Genomic DNA, 13115 nt, shown 5'->3' with positions numbered 1-13115 from the left:
CAAAAACAGTAATAACTTCTTGGAAGTTCAGCCAAGCTCAAATTATCAGGACCACCAGCTTCATATTAATGTAAATCTACAGGCAGATGAATAACAAAACTGTTACTCAAAACTACTTCAGGACTGTTTGTACTTGGAATTCTTTTTTTCCCACCTAGCATTACAATCTGGATCATTCTGCACTTCGCTCTGATTAATTTGAGACAAGAAAACACTGTTTGCATAGTAGAGCAAGAAGCTCTTAAACTGTAAAATTGTAAGTAAATATGGTAATGCTATCTATTAAATTGATTTCCTTAAGATAAAAAATCTATCAAAAACTATATTTCAGGTAGACGGTAGAGATCATCATGATCTAACTGAGCTCCAACTTTAGGGTTTTGGTGAGGCAGGACAACATTAATAATGGCATAGCCTCAAACTAAATTAAGTCAGAAGTCTATCACACTTTACCTAGTGAATTTTTATCTAGTGTTTTTGTTGTTTTTTTTGTTGAGATTGATACAGCTGGTTTGTTTCCTGTGAGACACGCATAGAAGAGCTAATATCATTAACCAGGGTTGCCAAGTTTCAGCAAAATTTCTAGACCAACTCCATCTGCTTTTGTTTGTGGAATTCTAATCTATTTCATTCCAATTATTTGCTATAAAACAGGATCTTAACAGCCGCAGAGTATTTTTAAACTAGCCCAATTTGCCATAAAAACTTTCTCATTAACTGTCCCCCAAACTGAAAATAATCATAGAACAAACATTGGACAGTGTGAATCCTGCCCCAATGGGCCTCTATTAGAGCTTGTTGCAGTTCCCACAAGATGCAATAACAACTCTATGGAAGCTAAATAGGGTAGTGTGTTTTCTGCCCCAAGGTTGCATCTATCAAATAGCAACTTTTTTTTTTTTTTGTCGGTCAGTCAAAGAGGTAATTAGTATATTCATGAAATACTAATGTATGGAATCCTTAATGAGGACTTTATAAAGATTAACGATTATTGACAGGCGGATATATGAGGGCCTCTGTCTCACCTGCCCTTATGTATAAGCTGCTAATGGTCAAGAAGTAGTTACTGTCTTTAGTATGGGAAAAAAATTAATCAAATCTTTATTATACAGTTATCTTCCACAGTGGCCTACTGGTATGTTTAATTTAAGCATTACTGTGAACTCCAGTTAACTGACTGTTAAGCCAAACTAAGCTTTAGGTGATCAGCATAGGTCTTATAGGCTCCAAGGATACAAACAGGAAAGTGGAAAGAGTGTTAGCTAAAGTGCAAGTTCAATCTGTAAAAAGTAGAATTCAACAATGTTGTGCAAGAACTTCTCCAAGGGACTATCACTAAACGTAAGCAGTGGGCGTTTCAGGCCAGTAACTATTCCAGACATTCACATCACCAAGCACTTGTATTCAGAAATGGTTTTTGCATTAATTGAAAATGGTTCGTAAATTCCAAGAGAACCCATGTCACACCCCTCTTCATCTCCCTCCACTGGCTTCCTGTAGCCGCCCGCATCAAGTTCAAGGCCTTGATGCTCACCTACAAGACCTTGTCAAGAACAGCACCCTCCTACCTCAACTCTCTCCTGAAGGCCTACGTTCCCTCTCGCAATCTGCGAATGATTAGCGACCGACGTTTAGCAGTTCCAACTCAGCGTGGCGCAAGGTCCCTTTCCAGAACCTTCACACTAACTGTTCCTCAGTGGTGGAATGCACTTCCAATCTCAATCCGGACCGCAGAATCTCTCACCATCTTCAAAAAACAGCTAAAGACCCACCTCTTCCATGAACACCTAACCAACTCATAATAAAAAAATAATAATAATTTTAAAAAAAAATGCACTTACACCTCTACTCTGCACTTTGCTTCTTCTGGAATTCAATTAATAGATCTTGTATGGTAGCACTTCTTGTATTGTTCTCTGCTTGATATATCGCTTTGCTTGTATCATTCTCATTTGTAAGTCGCTTTGGATAAAAGCGTCTGCTAAGTGAATAAATGTAAATGTAAATGTAAATTATCCACTGTTAATGTTTGACACAAAGTTTATATGGAATGACAACACTTGAATGAAAAAATTCCACGCCCAGGAATCATAATCATATTGAATTATGTATTTAGCACGCATTTAGTGTTCTCTAAAGGTTCTCTTAAGGTTCTCTAAATCCCTCACCAACACTCCCAAATGATGTTCATTGTTAAAAGGGGGACTAGGGACTCTATCTTTTAATTTTCTCTGGAAATTGAAGACATTTAAGTGAATTAAAATTTAAAGCTAGATGTTAAAATGGTATAAATACAAGCTAAACTACTTCTAATTTAGATGGCGGTTTTAATCTCCTGAGCTGCTACATACTCTCGACTACTTTATAAACACAGATCATGCACAAGTATAGGGATAATATGATTTATATTCAAACGAGTGTTTATGTGTTTATGACACTTTCTGGTATCTTTCACCCCACCCTTCCAAATCCAAGCTGCCTCCACCCAGTTTCCAGAGGTCCTGACCCACAGAGGAGGGGCCAGCATGCACTAAAGAATGGACAGACAGACTTCTTATCTGTCCAGTAACAAGATGAACAGATGAACCGTGGTACTAAAAGGCATCACATCTAAACTATTAGGCTACATACTGTAGTTGTTTGTATTAGTCCAATAAGACAGAATGTTATGGGTAAACTAACAGGGTATAACGACTTCCATATTTGATCATATCATAACAGGTACAATATGAATATAATATTAATTTATATATCCAAAGCATACAAAGTACAGTTTTACTAAAAAAAAAAAAAAAAAAATTGGTAAGTATTATTCAGTGACATGTAGTCTACACTATTTATTTATTTATTTTTTCCAAAGTCGTGTTGCCTTTGATCTCATAAAATGTTCAGTGGTAATAAAGAGTGATGGATAGTAAACAGTGATGGCTCTAACTACTGTCTTGAATACCGACTCAGATTTCGCACTTTGCACACGATCTGACAAATGTCACAAGCAAATAAATAAACAAACAAACATATTGTATGAAGTGAACTTACCTCCGCTCTGCTCGGGTCTGCTCTGAACAAAACGGTTGCCAGAAGAAACATCGAGCCGCTTAAGACGCGCATGGCGCCTGCAGCTGATCTTCACAGCGCTACAGATAGACACACAAACGCGGCTCGTCCGCCGGTGTTCCTCCTGAAATATCTACTTTTATTTATTATTTTTTGCTCTGGAGCCTAATGTACAGGTTTTGTCCGCATCTTTGCTCTGGACGTTATGCTGATCTGTTCAAACCAACAGCTCCTAGATGAGTGTAACACACACACATACACACCCCTCACACCCCCCAGACCTCCCACTAACTTCAGCACGTCCGAGCACAGCCCTGTGTGCCAAACAAGCACTCACTTTTCAACATAGTTGAGAGAAAGTATCTCCAAAGTCCGACAGACCAAGCAGAGATTAACATTTGGCGTCTAAAAGAAGCTTGGACAGTCGGATTTCAGGACTTTTATTTTATTATTATTATTATTATTATTATTATTATTATTGTCTTCCAACGTGCGCGCGCGTCGCTTTCGCCTATCCAGGAGCGCGAGTGCTGAGGTAAGAGCGCTCACTTTGATTAATTCCGTGTGAACTTGAGGAGTGTGTTTTTTAAGTGGTGTGTTTACAGTTTGGAATGTATTTTGTGCATAAACACAACCGAGAATCATTCATTTCAGGGTTAACGTTCTTTCCCACCCTAAATTTCCCGTGAACACAGCAGGCTATGTAGGTTTTGTTTAGAAATAAGTTTGTTGTCAGCCACGAGCACTGCACGTCATATGTTAGCTGTATGCTAGAAGTTATGGTGTATAGTTCCTTTCTTCCATATACTTTCGCTCTGGAAATCTAATAAACTCTTACAAAACTGTAGGTGGTGTGTGTGGTGCTGCCATGTGGTAACGGCGTTCCTGAGTGAGCGTGTAGGAGAGAGAGAATGAAATGTAAATTGCGGATGGAGGGAGTGATGCAGCCACAGCACCGGGGAGTAGTGAAAATCCTGAGGTAAACTCCACCAACACTTTAGACATTGCTTTTATAACGCATCCATAAATACACCCCAATCATTTGCGTGATTTCTCTCATGCTTTTTTTTTGTTTTGTTTTTTTAGGGTTCTTTTGATTTGTCTCATCGTTCTCGTCCTGACGACAGAAGTTAACGCAGTAAGTTGTTTTATTATTAAAAGGAGGCTATATGATGCGCATCACTAGCGTGCCAAACTAGGCACTTCTCAAGTGGGAGTGTCCAGGGAGTGTTGAAGCAGGGCTGGGCCTGATATTTAACCCTGTCAAATGAATGTGCACATTGGTGATCGGATCATTTTACTGACTCGGATCTTTGAATGTCGTTCAGCAAAATGAACGAATCATTTTTCGAGTCATTTCGTTCATTTCAGCAGAATATGATTAAAATGTTACATGCTAAATTCCCCAGCACATGTAGTACTTACGCAAACGTCGATCACATTTGGAATATAAAATAAACTATAGGCTAATGCAGCCGAGGCCCAATTATGAGAAACAGAAATGATTTATTAATAGCTTAGCTGGTCTTAGTTCACCTCAAATCCCGATCCAAGTCGTTCCTTCTTTTGTCACGTTATATTTGTCACGTCTGTTCCCCGGAAACAGAAATTATTAGTTCACGTCTCGAGTCTCCGGGTTCGAGTCGTTTGTTTGTCCGGTGACTGCCCCATAGGCTGAATGCAGTGGGGTTGTGACATGATGAACGAACGACTCGAACACGGAGACTTGAGACGTGAACTAATAATTTCTGTTTCCGGTATTGCATGGTGCATTGCCTATGGGACTGTCACCAGAAGAACGGACGACTCGAACCCAAAGACTCGAGACATGAACTAATAATTTCTGTTTCCTGTACAGAATCTATGGGGGTGTTGCAGCGCATGCGTGGTCAAAAATGAACAGATCACTATCTGAGACTCGTTATTCCCAAGTGATATTAAAGATTCGTTTAAAATGAACGAATCGTTCATGAACGACACATCACTAGTGCACATTAAAGCTCTATAATATATACAGTGACGATTCGGTTATTGTTGTTGGTGTTGTTTAAAATAATTCCAGTGCATAAATCCACTTCAAATTTCGTGTCTTTGACTTGTATGTATGTATTCCTTATCTTTTTTTTAATTTTTTTTTTTAAAACAAAATTGATATGGAAGAAGTTTTGGACACTATATTATACACTCGCTGAGCACTTTATAAGGAACAATATACTAATACTGGGTAGGGCCTCACTTTGCTCTCATAACAGCCTCAATTATTCATGACATGGCTTCCACAAGATGTTGGAAACATTCTGGTCCATGTTGACATGACTGCATCACACAGTTCCTGCACATGTTTTAGCTGCACTTTCATGCTGTGAATCTCCCTTTCTACCACATCGCAAAACTGTTCTACTGGATTCAGATCTGCTGACTAGGAAGGCCACTGAAGAACATAGAATTCATTCAACATGATCATTGTCATGTTCATGAAACCAGTTTGAGATGACATTTGGTTTGTGACATGGTGCTTTATCATACTGGAAATAGTCATTAGAAGATGGATAAATTGTGGCCATGAAGGGATGCAGATGGTCAGCAACAATACTCAAATAGGCTTTGGCATTGAAATGATGATTGATTGGTATTACCGGGCCAAAGTGTGTCAAGAAAACATTCCTCACACCATTACACCACCTCCCCCAGCCTGGACTGTTGATAAAAGGCAGCTTGGGTCCTTGGATTCATACTGTTGGCACCAAATTCTGACCCTATCGTCTGCCTCAGCAGAAATTGAGATTCATCAGACCAGGCTATGGTTTTCCAGTCTTCAACTGTCCAGTTTTGGGTGAGCCTGTGCTCACTGCAGCCTCAGCTTTCTGTTCTTGGCTGACAGAAATGCAACACAACGTGGTCTTCTGCTAGTGCAGCCCATCTGCGTCAAGGTTTGAAATGTTGTACATTCTGAGATGCTTTTCTGCTTTACTGTTACTGTAGCCTTTCTGTCCGCTCGAACTAGTCTGGCCATTCTCTGTTGACCTCTCTCATCAACAAGGCATTTCTGTCTGCAGAACTGCTGCTCACTGCATGTTTTTTCCCTATTGCACCATTCTGAGTTAACTCCAGAGATTGTTGTGCGTGAACTGCACCAAGATGCACCTGTAAAAGCATTTAGACAAATCTCTTTTGGAACAGTCAGAAAAAAAAAACAAAAATAGAACTCTTTGCCAAAAATTCAGCTTGCTATCTTTAGAGAAAGAAGGGTTGTGTACATGAGCCCAAGAACACTGTAACTCAGTGAAGTATGGAGGTTGGAGCATTATGATATGGGGCTGCTTATCTATGAACAATACTGGGGAATTGCATATCATTGAAAGAAACATGAATGCTGCAATGTACCAGGACATATTAGATGAGAATTTAATCTCATTAGCCAAGAAATTGAGTCTGGTTAGTACGACCCTAACATACAGCCGAAATAACTCAAGAAGGTCTTGCTTGGCCCTCTTCTGACTTGAATCCGGACTCTTCTGCAAAGTGTGCACTTCTCAAATGGGAGTGTCCAGGGAGTGTTGAAGCAGGGCTGGGTCTGATATTTAACCCTGTAAAAGGAATGTGCACATAAAAGCTCTAAAATACATACAGTGAGGATTTGGAGGCTTTTGTTGTTGTTGTTTAATATAATTCCAGTGAATATATCCACTTCAGATTTATACACATAATGTCTTGACTTTGTATGTTTAAATAGTAACAAAAAATGTATGTATTCCTTAGTTACTGGACACAAGTTTTGGACACTGTATTATACACTCACTAAACACTTTATTAGGAACAGTGTACTAATACATTAGCCAAGAAACTGGGAAGAGTCTGGGGATTAAGACCCCAAACATACAGCCAGAATAACAGAAAAAGGTCTTGCTTGGCCCTCTTCTGACTTGAATCCCATTGAAAATTTATGGAGGATGATTTATGGACAATTTGCCAAGAGGAATGGGCCAAAATTGAACCACTATGGGGAACGGTGACTTCTTGTGGTTGACGTCCCAAAGCTGTAACTGCCAACAACAGCTTTGCAACAAGGTACTAATGTTGTTAAGTTTTTGTGTCCATATACTTTTTTGTGCATATTTATGAGTACAAAGGTAAAATATATAATGTGTGTAAATTTGAAGTGCAAATTTACACACATTTTGAATTTTTTTATAGATCATGTTTAATTATTCTGTGTTTAAAAGTCCTGATGTAGTACTACACTAATCCCAACAATCAGAGACGCCATGAAAACATAATTGTTGTTGCTGTAATGCATGGCCGTATCTCTGTCAGATATCATCTGCTTGTTTAGGGATAAGAAGACGACTGTAGGAAGTAGTGAAAGTAACTTCATATCAAGCCATGCATTGAAGCACATAATATCTGAGGGACAGTTTTAATTCCTGTTAAAGACAGTATGTAGGACAATTCATGGGTTTCTGGTTTTAGTAAGTGTGTCAGGATAGCAGAGACCCAGGAGGTAACTAGCTAGTTAATTAGTAAAGCCCCTGGTTTCAAACATGGCTTCAAATGTTAAAAAATCTGTGTAATTAAAGATGGCATTTAATAATCATTTAACAATAATAATTTTAAAAAATGTGTATGTTACTACAATTCAGTTATAACTAAAAGCATTGCAGCATACTCTGTAGAAGCAACATGCATATCACATCTTGTTTAATAAAATGGTTTAAAAAGAGCTTTTCTGTCCTCTAATTTAAATGCCTACGAGCATGGAGTGACGACCAGGTCGTTATCCATTAATGGTCATAAGTTTTTCCGGTGAAGCTTGCCGTCATATTTTTCCATATAAGGTTGTGAGATTTTATCATACAAACATGGAAAACAGTCTGAAACTGTCTTGTGCAACAATGACTTTTAGACAAAAGTATAGCTTGCCTACCTTTTTTCTACTATTGTCTCAATCAAAACAAAACCTTATGGGACACGGTATTAGACATGTTTAGGTTCTGATTGCAGGGCTTTTGTTTTGTTTTTAGATCTAAAACAGAAGCAAACCAACAATGTTTTTACATTTGTTCATCAATAATGTCCAATGCTAATGCAATGCAATGCTAATATAACTAAACAGAAGCATGTCGTGCTTCCAAAACATGCTATTGGCCACTACAGCGAAAGGTTATATAAGAAATTAAGGGATGAAGTGATGCACGTCTTCTGCTAATAGTCTGGGAAAACACCAGGCATTATTGTTTGTGATCTGAGGATTGACTATTGTATGTTAGCTTTGTTATCCATTATAGAAGTACCGTAAAGGTCAACACAGGCATTTTTGTTCAAAGGTTAAGACCCACATGGGAAAGATCAAATTTCACTCATATGTGTGTGTAGATTTGTTCCTGTCCTATGTGTTTTTCTTTGTACATTTTAAATGTCATGAAACTTTTTTGCCATCAGAGATTGGGGAAACCTTATAAGTGGTTTTGGAACTACTGCTACTGGCATTCATTATATTGGTTTCACATGTTTTCCAGCAGAATACCATGTACTAGGAGTTACTACAACTCTGCAGTGGTATATTAATATCATACTTTACCTTCTCAGAAGTAAAGTAATTTGCCAAAGTGGAAGAAAGGAGCTCTGTGTTTTAGGCCTTATCTGATTTTGTGCTTTCCTGATGAAAACCTTGTGACAGTGTCAGAGCATACTTAATGCATTGTGTTGGTCCATGAGCCACACTGATTATAGACCTGCAGGAGAAGCTATTTTCAGACCAGCATCATTCAAGAATTCTCCACAACCTCATCAATGCAATGTACTGCCTGCAGACCTAGCGAGAGTCACGTAAACATGTCTGCCTGAGTCTACAGTTGTAATCAAAATTATTCGTCCTATCAAATCAGGTTTATTGTCAAAATTGACAGACTTTGAGCTGTTTGCAATGAACAAATCAAACAAAAGCAATTGAAATAGTTCAACATAACGGATGAATGAAGCATTCATTGTGCTGAACTATTTCAATTGCTTTTGTTTGATTTGTTCATTGCAAACAGCTGAAAGTCTATACATTTTGACAATAAACCTGATTTGCATAGTCTGATTTAGTAGTCATAAATTGGTTTTCTGTCTAAATACATCATAAATTAACTGAAACTTTCTAAAGTGTGGTCTACTGTTTCTGGGACAGCTGGTCTCCATCCAATTATGCTTACACATACTGTTTGTGCATTACCCATGTGACAAATAACCTCATTTTTGGCTTAAATCCAGGTGTCTGTATTTGTAAAGCGATTGTTTACATGACCATTTCAATAATCTGAACAGTACCGAAATCAAGTAACATCTTAGTAGTACTAGTAAATGTTTATAGTTGCATAGAATAGTGAAAATAGCATAGAATGGGTGGCCATTTATTAAAGTACATAAGTATGTAAATGGATATACTTTTGGAATTTGTCCCTTTTTTTTATAATTTATTTTTGGTATATTATTTACAGGTGTTTTTTGAGGCTGAATTAACATAACCACAATAGTGATTATACACACTAGCATGAGTCAATGAAAGATGCATTTTAACTAAATGGCTGATGTTTCATATTAAGTGTGCGATAGGATTTCCTCCCTTTCCCAGGAAATATGCTGGAGCTATTGGAATAAGAATAATTATCCCATATGTTTCCTTAGAGTCAAGTCTTGAGAAAATCTCAGTATTTCCTTATGGGCCATGTAATCAAATTAGAAGTGGTATTAAATTGCACCAGACAGTAGAAGAGACAGCAGTTGAAAAACCACTAAAAATGCAAGGAAAACATATAGAACAAGATTCTTCATCTTGGTGAAATCATCTGTTAGGTTTGTGAATTGAAAACAGTTCCCAGATAAATCCCTAAAGTCAATGCATTGTATCCGATTCATGCAAGGGTATCGTATGTTCGTATTATTAAGTAGAATTCAAAATGGGTTTGAACATGATGATCACATACTTTCCCATGCACATTCTTTTTTAGACATTATATGGTACTTTGCTAATATTACTGTGACGGTCTGGGAAAAATTACCAGCTGCTGTGTGGCTGAATTCCACAGAGGGGGAAAAAAAGACATGAAAATGTTTTGATTAACTTTTTAATCTTTAATCTTAGTGGTTAGCACGGTCGCCTCACACCTCCAGGGTCCAGGGTTCGAGTCCCGCCGGGGCCCTGTGTGTGCGGAGTTTGCATGTTCTCCCCGTGTTGTGGGGGTTTCCTCCGGGTACTCCGGTTTCCTCCCCCAGTCCAAAGACATGCATGGTAGGCTGATTGGCGTGTCTAAAGTGTCCGTAGTGTATGAATGGGTGTGTGAATGTATATGTGATTGTGCCCTGTGATGGATTGGCACCCTGTCCAGGGTGTATCCCGCCTTGTGCCCCATGCTCCCTGGGATAGGCTCAAGGTTCCCCCGTGACCCTGAAGGAAGAATAAACGGTATAGAAGATGGATGGATGGATCTTTCATCTTTAGCCTGCACAAAGATGTCTAAAGCCTTGTTAGCGAAGTGTCGTTTCATCACACAGTGTTGTTTGAGAGTCTAATCATTTCAGCTTGTAAACAGAAGGTAAAAACTTTCTGAAAATATCTGCGTTGCAGCTGGAATAGAATTTTTAGATGCACTTTTCTCCTTTCTCCACATTTGAAGGTAACCAGAATTTAAAATCCTATAACTTTACTTTTTGGGTGAGATCAGAGGCACAAAATACTTGCATAAGTGTACATTTATAGTATTACTTATAATAGCTGTATTTATACTTTACATGAGTATAGCTGAAAATGAATACCATTGTACCCTTACTTCATTACATTTGCAAGAATAAAAAAACTTTTTACTCCTAACATTTTAATTTAGACTTTCAAAGAACTTGTTCAGTTCGAAGTTCAGAAACATGCCAGTTCGCCATCGGCTGTGCTACACAATGTCGTTAATATCATAGCTAGCTGTGTGTGTTTGACGGTGCACAAGCCACTGTACTTCACTGTGGAACTTGAGGATGAACACCCCTCATATGAAATTCTAGCTAAATATTACAAACATACCTAGACTGAATGATGCTTTCAGGCAACATTGTGTAAAACAAGAAAACACTACTTTAACAAAACAAAATCATCTTCTTAGTTCTAGAAGGATTAGTAATAAAAGTTCATAGTAAATAAAAGTTTTTACATGAAAACATGACTTTAACTTCACTGTCTCAGCTAAACGCATTTACATTTCACTTTTAATACTTGAGTACATTTAAAAGTAGCACCTTTATTTACGCTTGAGTATATTTCTGGCAGGATACTTCCACTGTTAACTGAGTAAGATTTTGACATATTATCTATACTTTAACTTAAGTATAATTTCTTAGTACTTTGTACACCTCTGGTTGAAATGGTTGATGTTAAAGAGAAACATGTTTCAGTTCAGGAAAGCAGTACGTTTCAGAACTGTATATAGTAGAATGTCACCACGTGAAAGGTTTTCCCAGGCCACCCCACATTACATAGACATTGTCTGTGAAAATGTTTTGCATATTTGCCACTGCTAGTTTAGCTGTGTCCATCCTCTTTGGGGAAACCCCTCTGAGTATGGCATGGTTTTGTCTGCAGGTGCTCCCTGAGGCTGTATGGTGTATGTGAGAGTAGGTGGGTGTACCTTTGGATTTGCATGAGAGGAAAGGCGTTGATCTAGGCAGAGCGAGATGTCTATGAGTGATAAGAACAGGAAAATGGTCGCAATATCATATGCCAAAATAATCCGCTCTGAAACAGGAGACAATTGAGGGAAGATCTATTGTGTTGGATTGAAGGAAATGGGAAAGGAATTGATCCTTGGATGAGAAGACCATATGTTGAGAAGCATGTTGCTTTCATTTTATTTAGTTCAGCATATCTTTGTAGGTCTAAGTGGTCTTTAATGTTGCTTTAATACATTTATATACACAGTGTACAGCACTGTTGTGATAGCTCCTATATGTGAATGAGTGTGTTTGTTAACGCACAATTAATGTTCTACTGAAATGTGCCCTTTTATTGAATACTGGATGCAAATGTGTTCTGTTGGTTTTCCCATTCTCTCTGTCCTGAAACCTTTTTGACCCTGTATCGACTCAGAGATTTTTGCCTGCCAAGAAACACAAGACTTCTGTGTTCTATGACGTGTATATGGAAAAGCAACACTGCTGTAATGTTATTAGCCTATAAATTAGCTGCGTAATAAAAGGTGTGCTGATAATTTCAAGAAACACAATCTCTAATCTAAAGGAACATCATGGCCTTTACTTTAAGGGGAAAATCGCCTTATATACTGTCTTACTTACTTTTACAATCCCTCATTTTTATGCTTATGTTTCTCTCTCTCTATCTCTCTCTCTCTCTTCCTGTCTCTATTCTTCTGTCTCTTTCATTCAAGAGGATGTACATCTGTTTAGAGACAATGTGCTAAACATCCTGATTTTAAAATAGTCTTGTGAATGGTAAACTAATGGGTTCACCAGATCATTTAGCTGAGAAAGTCAGGAACAGGAAGCGGTTACATGCCAAAAAATACCTTTAAGATGACATTCCCAGAAAAGAAGTCCCTTTGCTGTATTTTTCCATTAATGTTCAGTGTTACATTGGACAGTATAGACTAAATATGTTTGACATAGAGAAAAGTATTATGTGTTAGAGGTCTGGTCATGTTTATGTTTTACTGAATTAATTTTCTCTTGCCAATACAAAACCTACAAACGTTCCCTTTCATACTTACTATTTTAAATGTCCTAAAATCATTTGCCTTGCACCTCCAGGGTTGGGGGTTTGATCCCTGCCACTGCCCTGTGTGCACAGAGTTTGCATGTTCTCCCTGTGCTCCAGGTTTTCTCCCCAAGACCAATGACATGCGTTGTAGGCTGATTGGCATCTCTAAATTGTCTGTAGTGTGTGTGCTATTGTGCCCCGTGATTGGCTGGCACCCCATCCATTGGTTGGCACCCCATCCACCCTGATTCCCCTAGGATAGGCTCCAGGCTCTCCATGACCCTATGTAGGATAAGCGGTACAGAAAATGGGTGGATGGATG

At 38.3% G+C, this 13115-nt stretch overlaps 2 protein-coding genes across 3 annotated transcripts in view; one reads left to right on the top strand and one right to left on the bottom strand.

The window, feature by feature from the left end:
* col4a1 (collagen, type IV, alpha 1) overlaps positions 1 to 3261 on the bottom strand; it is a 53732-nt gene extending 50471 nt beyond the window's left edge. The window contains exon 1 of the mRNA XM_053626568.1: positions 3040 to 3261. Coding sequence (XP_053482543.1) covers positions 3040 to 3111 — 72 coding nt within the window. The 5' untranslated portion in view covers positions 3112 to 3261. The remainder of the gene's footprint in view (positions 1 to 3039) is intronic.
* Positions 3262 to 3301: 40 nt separating this feature from the next.
* Positions 3302 to 13115, top strand: part of col4a2 (collagen, type IV, alpha 2) — a 76525-nt gene continuing 66711 nt past the window's right edge. For both annotated transcript variants that reach the window (XM_053626567.1, XM_053626566.1), the window contains exons 1-3: positions 3302 to 3592; positions 3906 to 4036; positions 4144 to 4195. In XM_053626567.1, coding sequence (XP_053482542.1) covers positions 3969 to 4036; positions 4144 to 4195 — 120 coding nt within the window. In that variant the 5' untranslated portion in view covers positions 3302 to 3592; positions 3906 to 3968. The remainder of the gene's footprint in view (positions 3593 to 3905; positions 4037 to 4143; positions 4196 to 13115) is intronic.

The sequence above is a fragment of the Ictalurus furcatus genome, chromosome 6, assembly GCF_023375685.1.
Source record: "Ictalurus furcatus strain D&B chromosome 6, Billie_1.0, whole genome shotgun sequence".
In the NCBI taxonomy this organism is placed as follows: domain Eukaryota; kingdom Metazoa; phylum Chordata; class Actinopteri; order Siluriformes; family Ictaluridae; genus Ictalurus; species Ictalurus furcatus.
This window is presented reverse-complemented; position numbering and strand designations above follow the sequence as displayed.